Below are 24,711 nucleotides of genomic sequence, written 5' to 3' on the forward strand. Positions count from 1 at the left end.
GAGAACAAGGGAAGGAGAAGAGGGCAGAAGAGGGGAGAGAAGAGAGAACAAGGGAAGGAGAAGAGGGGAGAGAAGAGAGGAAGTAAAGAAAATGCCTGAGAGGAAGGGGAGAGGAAAAGAGGGAGGCAGCAGAGCAGGCTAGAACCCAGGACAACGTGTAGCTTACTCTTTCTCTGATGAGAAGAATCTTGGCTCAGCAAAACCAACAAACCACAAAACCACATGGCCTACTACTGTATGATCAGCCCTACACTACATAACTCATATCCCTTTAACTGTAAACACTGTGGCTTGGAGAGGAAGGTGTAACGTCAACTAACCATTGCTTATTACAAATAATGCAGTGTGGGGCACTGACAGTGATCACATCAGAAATGCATGAACTGACATACTTATTTAAAAAATCTATATTTAACCTTTATCTAGCGTTTATTTATCAAGATCTGCAAAAACAATAATACACACACTGCAGTTTTACTGAAACAACACTGGATTACACCATTTCCTTTGCACAAGTCATATGTTCTGCAAACCACACACTTGTTCTCATGTCTGTCTCTGCTGGAACTCAATCGGAACTGATGTTTGATGAGTGTGTGTGTGTGTTTGCCTTTCATAAACACTAGCTAGATAAGGTAAACAATGCCAGTAGCACTGAAGGGCACTGTTGTTCACTCCTGGTCCTCCAGAGCAGCAGGACTGGGTGTGGAGTGTGCAGGCTTTTGTTCCAGCCCTGCACTAACACACCTGCTCTAGCTAATCAAGTGCGTGGTGCTATACATGTAGTACATTGCTTAGCTGAATCAGGTGTGTTAGAACTCAGCTAGAACAGAAGCCTGTGCACACTGTGGCTCTCCATGACCAGTTCCAAACATCCATCCTAAACAATATGAAGCACCGGACCAGGAGGCCTGTAGTTATGGACATCAGGTTCTCTCTTTTGAATAATAATGTAGGTAAGCAGAGAGAAAAAAACTCTTGTTTATGTAACCAGCATCTACAGGCTTTTAGAAAGAGGGCAGTGGCTGTGTGTGTGTGTAGTTGGGATGAGCTGAAGTAGATTATAGCTGGACCTTATTACACCTAGATATGAGGTGTTTATTACCCCTAGATATGAGGTGTTTATTACTCCTAGATATGAGGTGTTTATTACTCCTAGATATGAGGTGTTTATTACTCCTAGATATGAGGTGTTTATTACTCCTAGATATGAGGTGTTTATTACTCCTAGATATGAGGTGTTTATTACTCCTAGATATGAGGTGTTTATTACACCTAGATATGAGGTGTTTATTACCCCTAGATATGAGGTGTTTATTACCCCTAGATATGAGGTGTTTACTACTCCTAGATATGAGGTGTTTATTACTCCTAGATATGAGGTGTTTATTACTCCTAGATATGAGGTGTTTATTACACCTAGATATGAGGTGTTTATTACTCCTAGATATGAGGTGTTTATTACTCCTAGATATGAGGTGTTTATTACTCCTAGATATGAGGTGTTTATTACTCCTAGATATGAGGTGTTTATTACTCCTAGATATGAGGTGTTTATTACTCCTAGATATGAGGTGTTTATTACTCCTAGATATGAGGTGTTTATTACTCCTAGATATGAGGTGTTTATTACTCCTAGATATGAGGTGTTTATTACACCTAGATATGAGGTGTTTATTACCCCTAGATATGAGGTGTTTATTACTCCTAGATATGAGGTGTTTATTACTCCTAGATATGAGGTGTTTATTACTCCTAGATATGAGGTGTTTATTACTCCTAGATATGAGGTGTTTATTACTCCTAGATATGAGGTGTTTATTACTCCTAGATATGAGGTGTTTATTACTCCTAGATATGAGGTGTTTATTACTCCTAGATATGAGGTGTTTATTACCCCTAGATATGAGGTGTTTATTACTCCTAGATATGAGGTGTTTACTACTCCTAGATATGAGGTGTTTATTACTCCTAGATATGAGGTGTTTATTACTCCTAGATATGAGGTGTTTATTACTCCTAGATATGAGGTGTTTATTACTCCTAGATATGAGGTGTTTATTACTCCTAGATATGAGGTGTTTATTACTCCTAGATATGAGGTGTTTATTACCCCTAGATATGAGGTGTTTATTACTCCTAGATATGAGGTGTTTACTACTCCTAGATATGAGGTGTTTATTACTCCTAGATATGAGGTGTTTATTACTCCTAGATATGAGGTGTTTATTACCCCTAGATATGAGGTGTTTACTACTCCTAGATATGAGGTGTTTATTACTCCTAGATATGAGGTGTTTATTACTCCTAGATATGAGGTGTTTATTACTCCTAGATATGAGGTGTTTATTACTCCTAGATATGAGGTGTTTATTACTCCTAGATATGAGGTGTTTATTACACCTAGATATGAGGTGTTTACTACTCCTAGATATGAGGTGTTTATTACTCCTAGATATGAGGTGTTTATTACTCCTAGATATGAGGTGTTTATTACTCCTAGATATGAGGTGTTTATTACTCCTAGATATGAGGTGTTTATTACTCCTAGATATGAGGTGTTTATTACTCCTAGATATGAGGTGTTTATTACTCCTAGATATGAGGTGTTTATTACTCCTAGATATGAGGTGTTTATTACTCCTAGATATGAGGTGTTTACTACTCCTAGATATGAGGTGTTTATTACTCCTAGATATGAGGTGTTTATTACTCCTAGATATGAGGTGTTTATTACTCCTAGATATGAGGTGTTTACTACTCCTAGATATGAGGTGTTTATTACTCCTAGATATGAGGTGTTTATTACTCCTAGATATGAGGTGTTTATTACTCCTAGATATGAGGTGTTTATTACTCCTAGATATGAGGTGTTTATTACTCCTAGATATGAGGTGTTTATTACTCCTAGATATGAGGTGTTTATTACTCCTAGATATGAGGTGTTTATTACTCCTAGATATGAGGTGTTTATTACTCCTAGATATGAGGTGTTTATTACTCCTAGATATGAGGTGTTTATTACCCCTAGATATGAGGTGTTTATTACTCCTAGATATGAGGTGTTTATTACTCCTGGACATGATGGAATGGTACTAAAGCTGCTATTTTAAATAATACTGCATACATTTATGTATGCCTATTCTAGTGTATGTTCTCACAGAGACAATAGCTAAGGTTTCATCCAATTGGCAGCAGATTTTCATGCAAATATTCTAAAATCTGCATAAAGAAAATCTGCATATTTTCCCACCAGTGTTGTTTCCACCAAACTGACTGGCTGTGGATACAAATCAGAGCGTGATGACATACTGTAGTGCACACAAAATGTACTGTTTGGCTTTCGTTTTCATGTTCCGAATAAAAGTCTACATTTCAATGTGTTTCCATCGTATTTTCAACTCTACTAATAGTTTTGTAACAAAAACGTGCATTAAATAGCAAATGTGCTTATCTGGTCTTGGCACATACGCCAACAGCTTTCAAATACGGTGCGGGAAGGCTAGTCTACATGAGATTATTATTGATTTAAGAGCGAGAATATTCTTATTTGTGAAACGGCAGTCAAACATCGACCATGTCACCAGAATTAGTATATGTTTATTGGAAAGGAGCATCAAGCTCATCACCGTGCACTTTCCCCACCCTGTGAAGTTCATCATTATTGATTTAATCTGTAGTTTAATAAACTGCATGGTTTCCCAAATCGTAGTGGGAGGACCACACACCATATCATCGCGTGACTCCAAGTTCACTTCGACATGATGGTTATTATACCAATACTTGAGCATAAAAGAGTTTCCACCAGCATTTGTCGCGTAATTATCTTTACAGACACAAAATTACCAACATACAAACTATCTGTTGGCATTTATTACAATTTACCGAAACTTCTTGTTTCCATTACAGCTGTCGTGATTTTTTAAAATACGGTATGACTACTTTATAAACTGTGGATGGAACTGTGGTTAATGATAAATAACAGAGTAGAATAACCCAGTGGTTGAGGATAAAGTAGCAGGTGGACAGGTGGTCTAAAGGGGTGGGAGAGGACGGAGGGTTGGGTTCCTAACCCCTCCAATAATATTTCCCATAATCCTGCTCTCTCTGAGGGGCGAGATGAGCAGACGTCTGCAGAAACGGCCTGAGGAGGCTTTACACCCCCCCCCCCCCCCCCCCCCCCCCCCCCCACCAGACTCTAACACACGCACACACACACACAGCTGCCAGAGGGAAGATCTACCCTCGAGGTATGACTGCCTTTTCATCTCCACTCAATAATACATACACCACTCCCAAAGCGACCCATTTTTCCTTACAAACCTGAAAAAACGCTCTTCCCTAACCCTCCTTCTCCATCCTCCCCTTCCCTCCATCTCACTAACCCTCCCCATCCCTCTTTCCCTCCTCACCTTCCCTCCATCTCACTAACCCTACCCATCCCTCTTTCCCTCCTCACCTTCCCTCCATCTCACTACCCCTACCCATCCCTCTTTCCCTCCTCACCTTCCCTCCATCTCACTAACCCTACCCATCCCTCTTTCCCTCCTCACCTTCCCTCCATCTCACTACCCCTACCCATCCCTCTTTCCCTCCTCACCTTCCCTCCATCTCACTACCCCTACCCATCCCTCTTTCCCTCCTCACCTTCCCTCCATCTCACTACCCCTACCCATCCCTCTTTCCCTCCTCACCTTCCCTCCATCTCACTACCCCTACCCATCCCTCCATCTCACTACCCCTCCCCATCCCTCTTTCCCTCCTCCCCTTCCCTCCATCTCACTACCCATCCCCTTTTCCCTCCTCACCTTCCCTCCATCTCACTGCCCCTACCCATCCCTCTTTCCCTCCTCACCTTCCCTCCATCTCACTAACCCTACCATCACTCTTTCCCTCCATCTCACTACCCCTACCCATCCCTCTTTCCCTCCTCACCTTCCCTCCATCTCACCCCTACCCATCCCTCTTTCCCTCCTCCCCTTCCCTCCATCTCACTACCCCTACCCATCCCTCTTTCCCTCCTCCCCTTCCCTCCATCTCACTACCCCTACCCATCACTCTTTCCCTCCTCCCCTTCCCTCCATCTCACTACCCCTACCCATCCCTCTTTCCCTCCTCACCTTCCCTCCATCTCACTACCCCTACCCATCACTCTTTCCCTCCTCACCTTCCCTCCATCTCACTACCCCTACCCATCACTCTTTCCCTCCTCACCTTCCCTCCATCTCACTACCCTTACCCATCACTCTTTCCCTCCTCCCCTTCCCTCCATCTCACTACCCCTACCCATCCCTCTTTCCCTCCTCACCTTCCCTCCATCTCACTACCCCTACCCATCACTCTTTCCCTCCTCACCTTCCCTCCATCTCACTACCCCTACCCATCACTCTTTCCCTCCTCACCTTCCCTCCATCTCACTACCCCTACCCATCCCTCTTTCCCTCCTCCCCTTCCCTCCATCTCACTACCCCTACCCATCCCTCTTTCCCTCCTCCTCTTCCCTCCATCTCACTACCCCTACCCATCACTCTTTCCCTCCTCACCTTCCCTCCATCTCACTACCCCTACCCATCACTCTCTCCCCAAGCAGCTCAAGTGAGAGAGAAGACCAGACCCCTCCACTCCATCAATCTGGAATCCTCAGCCGCCTGCAGGCCATTCTGCTAGACAATGTGTGTGTGGGGGCTTATATTTGTCCTATTTCACACATGTACATGTCACGCATGTGTGAATTGGAAATGTGTTTTTTGCATTCCCAACTCTCTCAGACACCCTCAGAGAGTGGGATCACAGCCTGGGTCTGGCATTATTAACGTGTGCATGTGTGTGTGTGTCCCTGCACACACAGCTAGAGAATGCCAGGATATAGAGAATCATCAATCAGTTAATCAGTAGTGGACACCTTGTAATGACTCTCACAGGCACCAGCCACATTACAGATGGCTATTAACGCAGCTAATACTAGCACTCAACACACTGGAACAGCCAAGATCACAGTCTGTAACAAACCAGCAACACACTGCTTACCCAGTAAACACTATACAACACACCAGCAACACACTGGAACAGTCTGTAACGCACCAGCCACATTACAGATGGCTATTAACGCAGCTAATACTAGCACTCAACACACTGGAACAGTCTGTAACACACCAGCAACACACTGGAACAGTCTGTAACACACCAGCCACATTACAGATGGCTATTAACGCAGCTAATACTAGCACTCAACACACTGGAACAGTCTGTAACACACCAGCAACACACTGGAACAGTCTGTAACACACCAGCCACATTACAGATGGCTATTAACGCAGCTAATACTAGCACTCAACACACTGGAACAGTCTGTAACACACCAGCAACACACTATACAACACACCAGCCACATTACAGATGGCTATTAACGCAGCTAATACTAGCACTCAACACACTGGAACAGTCTGTAACACACCAGCAACACACTATACAACACACCAGCCACATTACAGATGGCTATTAACGCAGCTAATACTAGCACTCAACACACTGGAACAGCCAAGATCACAGTCTGTAACACACCAGCAACACACTACCTACCCAGTACACACTATACAACACACCAGCAACACACTACCTACCCAGTAAACACTATACAACACACCAGCAACACATTACCTACCCAGTACACACTATACAACACACCACCTACCCAGTAAACACTATACAACACACCAGCAACACATTACCTACCCAGTACACACTATACAACACACTACCTACCCAGTAAACACTATACAACACACCAGCAACACATTACCTACCCAGTACACACTATACAACACACCAGCAACACACTGCTTACCCAGTAAACACTATACAACACACCAGCAACACACTACCTACCCAGTAAACACTATACAACACACCAGCAACACACTACCTACCCAGTAAACACTATACAACACACCAGCAACACACTGCTTACCCAGTAAACACTATACAACACACCACCTACCCAGTAAACACTATACAACACACCAGCAACACACTACCTACCCAGTAAACACTATACAACACACCAGCAACACACTGCTTACCCAGTAAACACTATACAACACACCACCTACCCAGTAAACACTATACAACACACCAGCAACACATTACCTACCCAGTACACACTATACAACACACTACCTACCCAGTACACACTATACAACACACTACCTACCCAGTACACACTATACAACACACCAGCAACACACTGCTTACCCAGTAAACACTATACAACACACCAGCAACACACTACCTACCCAGTAAACACTATACAACACACCAGCCACATTACAGATGGCTATTAACGCAGCTAATACTAGCACTCAACACACTGGAACAGCCAAGATCACAGTCTGTAACACACCAGCAACACACTGCTTACCCAGTAAACACTATACAACACACCAGCAACACACTACCTACCCAGTACACACTATACAACACACCAGCAACACACTACCTACCCAGTAAACACTATACAACACACCAGCAACACACTATACAACACACCAGCCACATTACAGATGGCTATTAACGCAGCTAATACTAGCACTCAACACACTGGAACAGTCTGTAACACACCAGCAACACACTGCTTACCCAGTAAACACTATACAACACACCACCTACCCAGTACACACTATACAACACACCAGCAACACACTACCTACCCAGTACACACTATACAACACACCAGCAACACACTATACAACACACCAGCCACATTACAGATGGCTATTAACGCAGCTAATACTAGCACTCAACACACTGGAACAGTCTGTAACACACCAGCAACACACTGCTTACCCAGTACACACTATACAACACACCAGCAACACACTGCTTACCCAGTACACACTATACAACACACCAGCAACACACTGCTTACCCAGTACACACTATACAACACACCAGCAACACACTATACAACACACCAGCCACATTACAGATGGCTATTAACGCAGCTAATACTAGCACTCAACACACTGGAACAGCCTGTAACACACCAGCAACACACTCGAACAGTCTGTAACACACCAGCAACACACTGGAACAGTCTGTAACACACCAGCCACATTACAGATGGCTATTAACGCAGCTAATACTAGCACTCAACACACTGGAACAGTCTGTAACACACCAGCAACACACTGGAACAGTCTGTAACACACCAGCCACATTACAGATGGCTATTAACGCAGCTAATACTAGCACTCAACACACTGGAACAGTCTGTAACACACCAGCAACACACTGGAACAGTCTGTAACACACCAGCCACATTACAGATGGCTATTAACGGAGCTAATACTAGCACTCAACACACTGGAACAGTCTGTAACACACCAGCCACATTACAGATGGCTATTAACGCAGCTAATACTAGCACTCAACACACTGGAACAGTCTGTAACACACCAGCAACACACTATACAACACACCAGCCACATTACAGATGGCTATTAACGCAGCTAATACTAGCACTCAACACACTGGAACAGTCTGTAACACACCAGCAACACACTGGAACAGTCTGTAACACACCAGCCACATTACAGATGGCTATTAACGCAGCTAATACTAGCACTCAACACACTGGAACAGTCTGTAACACACCAGCAACACACTATACAACACACCAGCCACATTACAGATGGCTATTAACGCAGCTAATACTAGCACTCAACACACTGGAACAGCCAAGATCACAGTCTGTAACACACCAGCAACACACTGCTTACCCAGTAAACACTATACAACACACCAGCAACACACTGCTTACCCAGTAAACACTATACAACACACCAGCAACACACTACCTACCCAGTACACACTATACAACACACCAGCAACACATTACCTACCCAGTACACACTATACAACACACCAGCAACATACCAGCAACACACTATCTACCCAGTACACACTATACAACATACCAGCAACACACTATACAACACACCAGCAACACACTACCTACCCAGTACATATTGTACAACAGTCATACCTTTAACTTCACTTAATCAGTAAGCGTTGTCCTGCATTACAGCACTTTAAGACAGAGGATAAGATAAACAACATGCAGGACACGTGGAGGGCAGCGGACTAAACACTAAATGTGCATTAATATATACTGAGTGTACAAAACATTAGGAACACCTGCTCTTTCCATGACATAGACTGACCAGGTGAATTCAGGTGGGTCATTCTCACGAAACTGCCATTTGACCCAAACATTTTCAAGTCTAATTTTTCATGAACTGTCCTCTTATATCAGATTAGGATCTCTACTTCATAATTATTATTGGTTTTTTTATCAGAATTTTAGCATTTTACAACCATTTCCACAAAATTCTCATTACCTTAACAGTCCCAAAAAATGTATACACAAATCAATCTAATATTTTTTTAACATTGCTCCCCCAATGAAAAGGCCTGAGTTAAACAGAGCACTGAAATTAAAAATATTTAAAATGAAACTATAAAATTATAATAAAATTAAAATCTGACTTTTTCCCCAATTTGAGCTTTTTAGACATTACGGAAATGAGAAGGCCAAGTGGGGTAAAGGTGACGTTTGAGAATAAGAACCTAATTCTGAAGGCATATAAGCAAATAAATGAACATCTACTAGTCCTCTAGGTGATGCATCATGGGTGAATAAAACTTTATGTAAAAAGTGATTGGAGTTTTTACAGGAACTTGAAAAAGTGTTACGTTAATGAGACGCATGTTCACAGACACTGTGTGTTTGTACATAATAAATATTATAGTTTAATGTAAAATTCAACTGGTATACCATTTTTATAAGATTTGGACAAACTACAACAACACATTATTTATTCAAATAACTTAGGTTTTTCTAAAGTACAATTTTATAAAATGAGGTGATAATTTAATTCGGACGCATTTCGGTAATGAGACTTCTGGGTGAAAATGTACAAAATTCTGGCAAAAATGTCAAATGAATTTGAAATAAGACGTGTTTCCTTAGTCCTCAGAATGATAGTTGACATATGCATCACAGTTGTGTAACTCAACTTGCTACAGACATGTTTAAAACTGGTTTCATGAGAATCACCCAGGTGAAAGCTATGATCCCTTATTGATGTCACCAAATAATGATTTTTAAGCCTTGAGACAATTGAGACATGATTTTTGTACGTGTGCCATTAAGAGGGTCAATGGAAAGACAAAAGATTTAAGAGCCTTTGAACGGGATATGGTAGTAGGTGCCAGGCGCACCGGTTTGAGTGTGTCAAGAACTGCAACGCTGCTGGGTTTTTCAAGCTCAAAAGTTTCCCTTGTGTATCAAGAATGGTCCACCACCCAAAGGACATTCAGCCAACTTGACACAACTGTGGGAGGCATTGGAGTCAACATGTCACTTTATAGTGATATCAGTCCATAAGTCATACTTCACTAGAGTACAATCGTTTTCCATTCTTCTTTACCTAATGAAGTTGTGCTAAACACACCAAAAACACTCTACATAACCGCTCTTCCTCCACTGACATACAGTCATATTCTGTAGAAAGTAAAACTCTACTCTATGGAGTCTTGTACAAAGTGTTTACGACTGTACTGTAGTGTACTGTACGGTAATGTACTGCAGTGTACGGTAGGTAGTGTACTGTAGTGCACTGTAGTGTACTGTACGGTAATGAACTGCATTGTACGGTAGTGTACTGTACGGTAATGTACTGTATTGTACGGTAATGTACTGTACGGTAATGTACTGTAGTGCACTGTAGTGTACTGTACGGTAATGTACTGCAGTGTACGGTAGTGTACGGTAGTGTATTGTACGGTAATGTACTGTACGGTAGTGTACTGTAGTGCACTGTAGTGTACGGTAGTGTACTGTACGGTAATGTACTGTAGTGTACGGTAGTGTATTGTGCGGTAATGTACTGTACGGTAATGTACTGTTGTGCACTGTAGTGTACTGTACGGTAATGAACTGTAGTGTACGGTAGTGTACGGTAGTGTATTGTACGGTAATGTACTGTACGGTAGTGTACTGTACGGTGATGTACTGTAGTGTACGGTAGTGTACTGTAGTGTACGGTAGTGTATGGTAGTGTACTGTAGTGTACTGTAGTGCACGGTAGTGTACGGTAGTGTACTGTACGGTAATGTACTGTAGTGTACGGTAGTGTATGGTAGTGTAGTGTACTGTAGTGTACTGTATGGCAATGTGCTGTAGTGTACGGTAGTGTAATGTACTGTACGGTAATGTACTGTAGTGTACTGTAAGGAAGTGTACTGTAGTGTAGAGCACTGTAGTGTACGATAATGTATGGTAATGTACGGTAGCGTAGTGTATGGTAATATACTGTAGTATATGGTAATGTACTGTAGTGTAGTGTGCGGTAGTGTACAGTAGTGTAGGGTAATGTACTGTAGTGTACGGTGGTGTAAGGTGGTGGTCGCCTGCCAGACAAAAATACAGTAGCAGGATCATAGACACCTGACACAACACCACAAATACCAAGGATCAGAGATGGAGAGAGAGAAAGGGAAAGAGAAAGAGAGATACAGAGAGAGAGAGAGAAAGAGAGAGAGAGAGAGAGAGAGAGAGAAAAAGAGAGAGAGAGAGAGAGAGAAAAAGAGAGAGAGAGAGAGAGAGAGAGAGAGAGAGAGAGAGAGAGAGAGAGAGAGAGAGAGAGAGAGAGAGAGAGAGAGAGAGAGAGAAAAGGAGGGAGCATCAGCACAGTGATAGGAGTCAGAAAATATTTGACAGATTAACCGAGAGAGACATTAAGAGAGACATTCAGCAACACCAGATGTACATACCTTTTTAAAGTATGCACTTGAAATATCCTAACACTTGAAAAATACTTGATTTTACATGACACATGAAATACAGTATTGACTCAGAGCGACTTTTCCATAACCTGACAGATAGCCGGTACTAGAAGTATGTCACAGGTCCCCAATGATCAGACTAATATGAAGTCAATGTACTGTATTATGTTTAGCTCAGTGGGTCACTATACAGCTGAGTGGTAGTCTGTTAGCAGTCTTACCTTGGAGTATTGTCTGCGTAAACTGAACCTCTGCACCATCCTGACTGACGGAGAGACTGACGATCCACTCTGTCCACTCCACTCCACACACACTGAGTTCTTCCCAAGAGTAACACACACATCCAGAGCCAGTACACTCACACACATAGCACACACACACACACAGACCCACAGGCTGCAATCTATTACACGCACAAAGATACAGTATATGTACGTGAATACACACAGAAAAACACAATTCTCTCTGTTCCAAACTGCTCTAATCCATGTTGGTTCATCTAGTGCGCAAACACAAGTGAAGAGAGAAAAGAAAGCGAGAGGGAGGTGAGGAGGGAGAGAAGGGGAGGCAGGGAGAATAGACAGAGATAAAGAGTGCTCAGCTGTGCTGCCCTCTACTCACACTCAGCATGGTTTCCATCTCTCAAGCTCTCCCTCTCTACACACACACACACACACACACACAATCACACCTCATGGCTGACAGCACAGAGTTACACGCACACACACACAAAGTGGGATTTACAGAGCAGACAGAAATAGGAATAAAACTATTTTTGCACACACGCAGAGTCTTAAGAGAAAACACACACATACAAAGTCTGATGAGCAAACACACACACACAGACACACACTCTCTGTCTTCAGCTCCGTCACATTTATTGTAGGACAAGGCAAGGTTGCAGGACAAGGGGAGGGGGAGGTGCTGGCTGACTGTCTGTCTGTACCACCCATCTCCTAGGACTATGAAAGTGGGAGGGGGAAAGAAAGAGGGAGGGAGAGAGTGAGAAAGAGAGGTTTGGAATATGAGACAGAAAATGAAAGAGAAGAGGGGAGTTAAGGCAGAAGAAAGATGGTGGGTCATAGAGAGAATGAGAGAAGTAGTATTGGGTAGGGTGTGGTTCTATCAGATCCATTGTGTGCAGTGTGAAATCTCAAGCGCACACACACAAACACACACACTTCACTGCTCAGGCTTATTCAAATATGCTCAACAGGACCAACCTGTCTGGGCCACCACCCAACACCCAACAGGGGGGCATAACCTCTGACCTATTCCCACCACAGGGGGGGAACATTCTGCCAAGGTCATCCTCGCCATTTCCATGGAAACTGCAGTAGGGTGTACAGACACTGTGAGCCTGAGGGTTGCCACGACAACCGCTCAGATGACCTGAATGACATTGCTTCATTGGTTGAGACACAGCTCTGTGTGTGTGTATGCGTGTGTGTGTGAGTTACCAGAAGACTAACACGTGCATATTGAGCAGTGAAGAGAGAGACTAATGATCTCTCTATTTCAGCAGCAATGACACACAGCTAGGCGTCTAGGAATCTAACCAGCCTGCTCTACTGTAACACACAGGTTGGCTGGATATTAGCCAGAAATAGTGATTTATTACTCAATAGTGGCCTCTCTATTACAGAGGGCAATACAGTATCACTAATGCACAAGATAATTGCTAGTCTGCAGGGTAATGGTCTTTGAGATTCAAATGTTATTATCTCTATTAAAAGGACCATACATAGCAGCTTATTCAACACAGAGATGAATTGACACGACAGTGAAAACAGCGGGCTTCAGCTCAGAACCTCATGACAGGAACTCAGGATGACCTAGCCCTGACCAGTCACACACACACACACACCGTACATCAGACGACAGCCATTAGCTGATATGACACCGCCATCTGGTGGAAGTCGGGAAAAACAGCAGCCACTCACATACTAGTATTGCTATACCACAGAGTTCCTAACCCAGAAGCCCAACATTGCGAGACTTCCGGGAACGTTTGTGAAGCAGACTCGGCAGACCAGACCGGGGTTTGGTGTTTAAGAATTTAATGAGAAAAGCGAATGAGTATTCCTTAGTTGTTAGATTTCTCCAAATCTAAAGGCACAACCTAGATTCGAGCCAATTGTCTTCGTTTTTTTTCAATTGTTTAAGCACAATTTTGAAAACAGGGCCCGGTCTGTCAAAACACAACACACTATTAGCACAACCCTATAAAGTAGCACAACCCTACACCAAAGTAGCACAACAGATCATTTGCAAAATGGAACACTTTTGTCAAAACTATAAACGACTTCATAAAAAAAATATTTTGTTACCAAACGAAACACACATTTCCTATGACTTCAATCTTTTTGAACCAGTTACACACTGCTGTTGCTAACCTAAAACACTTTTAGCAAGTCTAATTGTCAGTGATTACAGTACTGTAAATGAAGTACACAGAGAAAGTGCAACTATACAAACACTACACAAGACCAATGCTGCAGAGTGAGGAAAATATCATTTATTTCTCTCCATATACCCAAATCAGTCAACATGTCAACATGGAGAATCACAACAAAACATGTCCCAGTTTTCATGCTACTACAGTAGTGTGTATAACACTGTTAGCTCAGCAAACAGACAAACGTAAAATACTGTATCCAGTAGAGGTTACAATTACAGTAAATAACAAACAAAAAATCATCTGAAAAAAAAAATATATTGTACAGAAAATACTACAGTAAACATACTATACATTATCTCTTCGCCTAGCTGGATCTGGCCAGAGAATTTCATCAACATCACAAGCAATGTCGTCATTAGCAAGACAACGCGGGAAGAACCGTCTTGAATGTCGAATCCATCCTTGCACAGCTGCGGCGTCGACTTGGTCACAGGGGTCCTCCATGGCCTGAATGAGGGGTACCTGAGCCTGGGGCTGGAGATCGTAAACCTTCCTGGCCTGAATGAGGGGTACCTGAGCCTGGGGCTGGAGATCGTAAACCCTCCTGGCCTGAATGAGGGGTACCTGAGCCTGGGGCTGGAGATCGTAAACCCTCCTGGCCTGAATGAGGGGTACCTGAGCCTGGAGATCGTAAACCTTCCACCACCATGCAGAGAACAACTCTTCGATAGGGTTTAGAAACGGAGAGTATGGTGGAAGGTATAGTACTGACATCTGTGAATGGTGTTGAAACCAGTTCTGGACCAAAGCAGAGCGGTGGAATGACACATTGGCCCAGATGACCGTGTATTGCATCTGGTGCATTTCATTACCTGCTGTGACGATGTGGTGCAATCGGTCCAAAAAATGCGAGAATGTGAGGTGTGTTGTAAGGGCCCATTTTGGCATGACGGAGGACAACCCCATGCTGTGAAATGGCAGTGCAAAGGGTGATGTTACCCCCACGTTGCCCGGGGACATTGATTATAGCCCTGTGGCCAATGATATTTCTGCCTCTCCTTCTTGCTTTTGTGAGGTTGAACCCTGCCTCATCAATATATATTAATTCATGCAGGATTTCCTTAGCATCCATCTGCAAAACTCCCTGAAATACAGTGAAAGACAAGATTGTGTAGTTCAGGATAGGTCTAGTATACAGTCAATGTAAAAAAGTAATGTGTGCAGTATGCAACATCACAGTGCTAAAGTGAACAAACCTCCACATACTCATGCCGCAGCCGTTTGACCCTCTCAAAAGGCACTCGATAAAGTTGTTTCATTTGAACCTGATGTCTTTTCAGGGTGGTTGCCAGTGTTGACTGAGAGACCTGATGGACATTATTGAAAATGGCATGGTCACCAATAATGTTGGCTTGTAGTTCTCTGAGCCTGATAGCATTATTGGCCAAAACCATGTTTATTATCTCTCTCTTGTTCTTGCGTGAATATGGGCCCCCTTCCTCCTTGTCGTTCCCGACCCTCAATCCTATGTAGAGAATAATACATGTAACTTACTGTACAATGTCACAGGAAGGGATATCACATGTGCTGATATGGTGCATACAATAAGCAGCTGATTACTGTAACTGTAGACAGATCTTTTACCTGTTTTCCTGTCGAAAAGTCCTTATGCTAAGATTTGGCTGAACTCTCAGTCCAGCCTCCCTCAGCGTCAATCCGTGGTTCACAACATGGTCCACTAGTGTTGCACGAGTGTCAATTTGACACGTTTGGTCCTCTTCTTCTTTGTGCACGTTCTCCTCCTGCTTCAGGTCTTCCTTGACCTCTGGCTCGGCCTCTGCCTCTTCCTCTACCTCCTTCTCCTCCTCTGTGTACTCCTCCTCTCACCCTCACTCTTCTTCTGACTCCTTCCATTTTGGTTGAAGGCAGGTGAACCTACCTGCTGCATTTGTATAGTGCTTAAACCTGATTGGTGTGTCTACAATTTAGCAATCATGTGTTTGTGCACCTGATGGCTGTGTTTAACAGATTGGCTTAGGTGTGGTAATTTGACAGTCAGTGCTTTGGAATTGCAAGGAAGTGACATCATGATATACTTCTGTGTCTGATGTATACAAGTGTGTTTAGTGTTTTGCAAATCACTGTGTGTAATGTTTTGCAAATAGTGTGAAGCTGACAATGTGCGTACAGTTGTGCAAATCTAGCCTTGTGTTTTGCTCCTTGAGTGTAAGGTTTTGCTAATTGTGGGAAAAGTTACATTTTAGTGTGTAAGCAATCGTAAAAAACTGTATTACTCCAACCTCCTGAAATTTGTCAAAAACTACTTTATATGTAAGGAGTGCCTTTGATTGGATGGTCTGCACATGTGCAGTTAGGTGCAAGACGACCGGTGGACCTGGTGACGTGTTTCTACGCAGGAGTTTAGCTAGCCAACTATTGCCATGACATCGCCTACAAGCGTGACCAGAGATTTCTATTGGAGAAGCAGTTTCTGCATATCTTCATACTAAACCACTGTCATCTGACCAAGAGAAGAGCAAGGCTGAAAATCGATATTCTCCTACCGGTGCCAGTCTGTATCTATTTTAGTCAAAGTGTCTCTTGTCTTGGCAACAATAAGTAGTGTTGTTGAATGACAAAATAATCTGGCATGGTGCCCCAACTAAAGGCATCTGTTGGATAAAGTTACGTGAACACAAATGGGCAGAGTTTTCACCTGGCGCAGTAGTCTATGGCACTGCATCTCAGTGCAAGAGGCGTCACTACAGACACCCAGGTTTGAATCAAGGCTGTATCACAACCGGCCGTGATTGGGAGTCCCATAGGGCGGTGCACAATTGGCCCAGCATTGTCCGGGTTTGGCCGGTGTAGGCCGGGCATTGTAAATAATAATTTGTTATTAACTGACTTGCCTAGTTAAATAAAGGTTAAATAAAAAATAAGAGAGACTACTTTACCAGAGGGTATAAAAAGAACATAGCATGCTAGATAAGCAAGAGAATACTGTATGCACTTCCTCTTTGTCAGCTTTCCTTTGTTACAGAGCTCTGTCCTTTCAGACACAAGAGGCCAATTCTTACACACCGTCTGTCCCCCAGGCTCTGTGTGTGTGTGTGTGTGTGTGTGTGTGTGTGTGTGTGTGTGTGGTGATAGCAGTGTCTGGTACAGATATCCACATCTCAATGCATCTCTTACCACAGATGGACTAGCATCCCCTCTCTCAGAGAACATACAGACATACTGAAAAGGAGGACAACACACACACATCTTGCGTAGCATACCAAGCATTTCCTATTCCCACAGAATGACAGACATTCTCATTCATTCTCAGTGCTCCTACAACACCAGGAGCTCTCCTTGATACATTATGGTGATGTACAGAGTTTCTAGAACATTCAGCACTAGTTCTTCCTCCGGGGGACAATTCATCATCACACGTCTCATATCATGTTAAAAATGACAGAATCTGAGCAGCCCTGTGCAGAAAATTGGTCCGATCTAAAAGACTACATGACAACAATTACACTTTTCTTGCTAGGATGACGTATATCAAGCAGATGGGTCGCTCCAGATGTAGAGTCATATCCGAAATGATTGGCACTCTTGATGAAGATGAGCAAAAAAGACGGTATACAATAAATAATAAAAATACTGAGCTAGATTGTATGATTTTTTTTTGGGGGGGGGAAATTATATTGTTTTATACTTCTACAAATTAGTCAGAGAAACAGATTTTCTTTAACAAGTAATCATTTCTTTTCTCAAAAAGATATGGGTCAAAACTATTGGCACCCCTATTTTCAATACCTTTCAATAGCTCAGCTTACGAGGATCACGGCACTGAGCCTTTTTCTAAAATGTTTTATGAGGTTGAAGAACACATTAGGAGGATCTTAGACCATTCCTCCATACAGAATCTTTCCAGGTCCTTGATATCCTCCGTCTGCTCTTATGGACTGTCCTCTTCTATTTAAACCACAGGTTTTCAATGGGGTTCAAGTCCGGAGACTGAGATGGCCATTGCAAAATGTTGATTTTGTGGCCCATTAACCATTTCTTTGGAGATTTTAATGTGTGCTTGGGGTTATTGTCTTGCTGGAAGATCCACTTGCAGTCAAGTTTCAGTCTCCTGGCAGAGGTAACCAGGTTTTTGGCTAAAATGTCCTGGTACTTGGTCAAGTTCATGATGCAGTTGACGTTAACAAGGACCCCAGGACCAATCGATCAAAATAGGCCCATTAAATCAAAGATCCACTAACCTATTTTACAGTAGGTATGGGGTTCTTTCTGCATTTACATCTTTCTTCTGACGCAAATCCCACCACTGGTGTGCGTGGCCAAAGAGCTCTATTTTCATGTCATCTGACCATAGAAACGGTTCCAATCCAAGTGGCAATACCCTTTAGCAAACTCCAGATGTTTACATTTGTTGGAGGACTTAAAAATAGAGCTCTTTGGCCATCAAGGGTACCAATACAGTCTTTGGGTAGCCGGGAACTCAGGAATACCTGCTTCTGACTGATCTGAGTAGGCCCAAGTATTTGCGTGTGTGTGTGTGTACGTACCTCTGACCTGAGCCTGGATTAACACTGCCTATGCTCAGGAGAATTACTGGACATTATTACACCTACAAAATGTGTCCTACTCCAAACACAGAGCTTAAGCTCTCCTCAATATTTAAGAGCAGGCCTGTTGTATGATGCAGACCACCTGAGTACGACAGGACTGTATCATATCCATTACCAGACAAAACATGACCATAAACCCTGACCAAAGAAGACCCTCATATGATTGACAGCTGACATCACTCACCCTCTCTGTCTCCTCCGTGGACTGGTATCCTGACGATAGCACCACGTCGCCTGGCGTCACGTATCCAGGGTGGTAACCAAGGGAAGGGCTACTTGGTGTGGTGTTGTCAGTGGTTGAGGAGGAGCGCGGGCGGACGGAATGCTGCTGTGCATCGTAGGTAGGCCGGCGCTGGGGGGCCTGGGGGCTGCCTCTCAGAGAGTGGTCCCGGTCTCCTACTCCGGTCCCTGTCCCGTTCCCCCCTGTCCCCTTACTGCGCCGGCTCTGCAGGCTGGTCCCTCGCCTCATGGTGCCCACAGGGCCGGCACCCTGACCAGCTGGGGGAGCAAGGAGAACACCAGAGGGGGGGGGGGGGGGGGGTCAAAATCAGGACAACGCGTCTGCGTTGCTGCTGGAACAGCTGCTTCACACCCTGGCCCAGGACGCCAATGCTCTTCCAGACATTCCTGTGTAATTTTGGAGAGGGCGTGGTGGTCTGAGTGAGAGGAACAGTTCCAGAGGCCTGAGTCCTTCACCCCTCCTCTATGCCCTGACTCCCCTGGGTGCCTCTCACTACCCCCTCACTGCATACGATGATGCAGCACTCTCATAGACAGGGGAATAGGGCTGGGATAGGGGAGTCTGTATTGGGGGTGGTCTGGACTAGAGTGGTTGGGAGATAGGATAGGGGGATTGGTAACTTATGAGTAGAATAGAGAGTTGTTATAATTTACGCTCTCTTTGTCAGACAGGTGGGACTGGAACAGGAGAGTACAGTAATTAACTTATTGTCTTGCTAAGCTTTCTAACTAGATTGAGTAGAGTCGGGTAGAGTATAGTATAGTAGGGTAGAATAGAGGATGGTAGAGTATAGTATAGTAGGGTAGAGTAGTGTAGAGTAGAGTATAGTAGAGTAGGGTAGAGTATAGTAGGGTAGGGTAGGGTAGAGTATAGTAGGGTAGGGTAGAGTAGAGTATAGTAGGGTAGGGTAGAGTAGGGTAGGGTAGAGTAGGGTAGGGTAGAGTAGAGTAGGGTAGGGTGGAGTAAAGTAGAGTATAGTAGGGTAGAGTAGAGTAGGGTAGAGTAGAGTGCAGTAGAGTATAGTAGGGTAGAGTAGGGTATAGTATAGTAGGGTAGAGTATTGTAGGGTAGAGTAGTGTAGAGTAGGGTAGGGTAGAGCAGGGTAGGGCGGAGTATAGTATAGTAGGGTAGAGTATAGTAGGGTAAAGTAGAGTATAGTAGGGTAGAGTAGAGTAGGGTAGGGTAGGGTAGAGTATGGTATAGTAGGGTAGAGTGGAGTAGGGTGGAGTATGGTAGAGCAGGGTAGGGTGGAGTAGAGTAGGTTAGAGTAATACTCTACCCTTCTCTACCCTACCCTACCCTTCTCTACTTATAGTATGGTAGAGTATAGTAGGGTAGAGTAGAGTAGAGTAGAGTAGGGTAGAGTAGAGCAGGGTGCAGTAGAGTATAGAATGGTAGAGTAGTACTCTACCCTTCTCTACCCTACCCTACCCTACCCTACTCTACTATATAGTATGGTAGAGTATAGTAGGGTAGAGTAGAGTAGGGTAGGGTAGGGTTGAGTATAGTATAGTAGGGTAGAGTGGGGTAGGGTAGAGTATGGTAGAGTATAGTAGGGTAGGGTGGAGTAGAGTAGAGTAGAGTAGAGTAGAGTAGGGTAGAGTAGGGTAGAGTATAGTAGGGTAGGGTGGAGTATAGTATAGTAGGGCAGAGTATAGTAGGGTAGATTAGGTTAGAGTTGGGTAGAGTTGTGTATAGTATAGTAGGGTAAAGTAGGGTAGGATAGGATAGGATAGAGTAGGGTTGAATAGGGTAGATTTGGGGCAGCAGGTAGCCTAGTGGTTAGAGCATTGGGCCAGTAACCGAAAGGTTGCTGGATCGAATCCCTGAGCTGACAAGGTAAAAATCTGTCATTCTGCCCTTGAACAAGGGAGTTTACCCACTATTCCCTGGTAGGCCATCATTGTAAATAAGAATTTGTTCTTAATTGACTTGCCTAGTTAAATTTAAAGTAGGGTGTGTGTTTTAGGGTTCACTCTCTGTCTCTGTCAGACAGGACAGGATGGGGTGGGACAGGAGAGGTTCAGCGGCGAGCAATGGGAGTCCATAAGGTTGCATGCATAGATCATGCTCGTCTAGTAGTCTACCACAGAAAGAGAGGAAATGGGTTATGAGGTGGGTGGAAATAAGGGTCGGACAAAAGGAAGTACACAGGAAGATGTTTTAGAACAGACACTGCTTGAAGTAGGGGGCAACTTCTATTAACACCACAGACCACAGACACACACAAACACAAACAGGCTATGGGTTAGTTAGGGGAAGGGGATAGGAGAAAGAAACAAAAGAGAGAAATAAGTGAAAAAACCCACCTAACATCAGCCCAAAGCTGCCTGGCCTGACTCAGTGTCCAAGATCACCTGTAGAGAGAGAGAGATTGTGTGTGAGAGAGAGAGCGCGAGAGAGAGGGAGAGAGACTAATAAACATCTACTTAATCTATACACAATCAAATATAACACCCAAGTATTGTGTGTGTGGGTGTGCTGTGTGCTGCGTGCCATGTGTGTCTGCTGGTGGATTCTCTAGCGTCACTAAACAGATCCTTCTGCTTACTGTGACAGTGGTGTCTGGAGAGAATAACTTCCGCAAAAAATCAACAACCCACAGCAACACAGGCTCATTATACAAATTTACCTAACCTGCAACAACCCAAACAAACCCGACCCACATGAATTCCTATGAGGTTGAGGAGAGACAGTAATGGCCTTAGACACACATCCCTGGTGTGAAGAGAAGGCAGCTTGTCAAACACAGTGACTATTGGCACTGAGGGTTGGTAAACAAGGCAAAGTCAGGAACATTCTGAGCTCTGGGGAGTGACTGTTAAACATGCAAACTATACTGAACAAAAATATAAAACGCAACATGCAACAATTTCAATGATTTTACTGAGTTACAGTTCATATAAGGAAATCAGTCAATTGAAATGAATACATTTGGCCCTAATCTATGGATTTCACAAGCAAGGGCGGAGCCATTGTGGAGCCAAGCCCAGCCAAGGGGGAGCCGAGCCCAGCCAAGGGCTTTTTATAGATATAAATACTCCTCGGCACCCCCTCAGACGATCCAGCAGATGAAGAAACTGGATGTGGAGGTCCTGGGCTGGCGTGGTCTGAAGTTGTGAGGCCAGTTGGACGTACTGCCAAATTCTCTAAAACAATGTTACATTACATTTTCTGGCAACAGCTCTGGTGGACATTCCTGCAGTCAATCTATGGTATTGTGTTGTGTGACAAAACTTGTATTGTACCCAGCACAAGGTTCACCTATGTAATGATCATTCAGTTTAATCAGCTTTTTGATATGCCACACCCGTCAGGTGGATGGATTATCTTGGAAAAGGAGAAATGCTACCTAACAGGGATATAAACAAATTTGTGGTCAAAAATTGAGAGAAATAAGCTTTTTGTGCGTGTGGAACATTTCTGTAATCTTTCATTTCAGTTCATGAAACATGGGACCAACACTTTACATGTTGAGTTTATATTTTTGTTCAGTATAAATTCCAGCAGCTGCACAGTCATAAGAGTCTACTATATCACACATACACACCAACGCAGGGCACACAAACACAGACATTCAGAGAGAGTGATACAGAGAGAGAGAGTGAGACAGAGAGACAGAGAGACAGAGAGACAGAGAGACAGAGAGAGAGAATGCAATCTACACAAATGCAGCATTGAAAATCTGGGCCCACGTCAAAGCCAGTTAGCACAGTCAGCTGTTCAGTTTCACAATGGGCCCAGAGAGAGGAGAGAGCAGCACACGGCACAGTGACGCACACTACAACAACACTGACATATTCACACAGCAACACAGCCACATTCGCACAGCCAAACTGACATTCACACAGCCAAACTGACATTCACACACCAACACTGATACATTCACAGCAACACTGACACATTCAGATAGCAACACTGACATTCATACAGCCACACAGACACAATCGCACTGACATACAGACATTGACACAGTCAGACTAAAATTCATTCAGCCACACGGACATTCACACAGCCACACTGACATTCACACACCAACACTGATACATTCACACAGCCACACTGATATTCATACACCAACACATTCACACAGGCAAAATGACATTCACATAACAACACTGACATTCACACAGCCTCACTGACATTCACACAGCCACACAGCCATTCACACAGCCACACTGACACATTCACACAGCCACACGGACACATTCACACAGCAAAACTGACACATTCACACAGCCACACTGACACATTCACACAGCCACACTGACACATTCACACAGCCACACTGACACATTCACACAGCCACACTGACACATTCACAACAGATACACTGACGCATTCACACAGCAACCCTGACATTCAAACAGCAACATAGTGTGTATTTTTTGTTTTGGAGGAAGAGGTGGAATTTTTATCTGGTCTTCACCGTGGCAACGGACCCCCCCGTCTCTCAACACAAAAACCTCAGATTATGTACAATAAAGTCTAAGCTACACATATATGCGAATATGAAAAAATCTTGAGTTTCCGCATTTTCTGATAATTGACGTTACAGAATCAAATAAAAATGATATGACTTTTTTTCAAGAAATGATAAAACAGTCTGACAAACCTGTTGGTAAGCTTTTAAATTATATTAAACTCGAGCGTTAATATTTTCCAGTGATGAAGATAGGGACGTCTCATAGTATGTTAGGGGTATGCAAAATGGGTCAACTTTGAGCACCTTTACCTCTCATGTTTGCCCTTCTACAATGGGACAATATGTATTGAAGGTTTTGTTCAAATCAAAAAGAGTGCGGTCAAAAGTGATTGAATTCCAATGGATTTACCCTACTACAAAATCAAATGAAATGTGCGCATCACTCGCCAGATGGACTGTTGAGTGACATGACAGTGCTGCTCTGTTCTATCCTGGTCTGACCCTGACCCTCAGAGCAGGTGCTGCTGGAATCACAGAAAGGGACTTGGTAAACTAGAGGCCACTGCCAACACATGATACATTCACTACGGCACAAATCATTCACATAGGCCTATACGACACGCCCCCCCCACACACACACACAGACATTGATGATTAAACAGACAACAGGTGTCAGAGCCTGTGTTGGCAGTGCAGCCATGATGAGTCAGCACATTTCTCAGAATCACTGTGGCCCAGTCAAAAGTGAACCAGCAACGACCACGAGGACATTGGCCCTTCTGGAAGCCCCTGGCACGGACACACACACACACACACAATGACCTGTGCCCTAACTGCAGGTCAGTCCATTCATTGGCCATGTCTTCCTGTTGCTCATACCATTGTCTCCGCATGGCCAACTAAATCCAGATGGAGAGATGGAGCCTTGCTTACCAGGCAGACAGGCATGCCATGCCATCTCACTGTAAGCCTGGTTCAAATCAAATAAATAAATTCACTTAAAAAAAGAAACAATGATAAGATCACTGCTGGTTATGTAAGTTTGACTTGTCGTCAACCGTTACTCAGACTGTTAACCGTGACAGCCCCGGCTCCATGATCATGATACTGTATGTGGACTCAATGGCTATCTGCATTGACACTTTTAACACTAACTCTTCTGAATCAT

General features: G+C 43.6%; 1 protein-coding gene across 5 annotated transcripts in view; it reads right to left on the reverse strand.

Moving 5' to 3' along the window:
• LOC110492431 (transmembrane and coiled-coil domains protein 1) overlaps nt 1-24,711 on the reverse strand; it is a 99,342-nt gene that overhangs the window by 50,741 nt on the left and 23,890 nt on the right. For 3 of the 5 annotated variants that reach the window (XM_036947421.1, XM_036947423.1, XM_036947422.1), the window contains 2 exons: nt 21,427-21,474; nt 19,061-19,374 (listed from right to left, as the gene is read on the reverse strand). In XM_036947421.1, the coding sequence (XP_036803316.1) occupies nt 19,061-19,374; nt 21,427-21,433 (321 nt within the window). In that variant the 5' untranslated portion in view covers nt 21,434-21,474. Of the gene's footprint in view, nt 1-12,068; nt 12,731-19,060; nt 19,375-21,426; nt 21,475-24,711 lie in introns of those variants that run through there. The other 2 variants (XM_036947424.1, XM_036947426.1) reach the window with 1 other exon arrangement.

Source organism: Oncorhynchus mykiss, chromosome 16 (assembly GCF_013265735.2).
Source record: "Oncorhynchus mykiss isolate Arlee chromosome 16, USDA_OmykA_1.1, whole genome shotgun sequence".
Classification (NCBI taxonomy): Eukaryota; Metazoa; Chordata; class Actinopteri; order Salmoniformes; family Salmonidae; genus Oncorhynchus; species Oncorhynchus mykiss.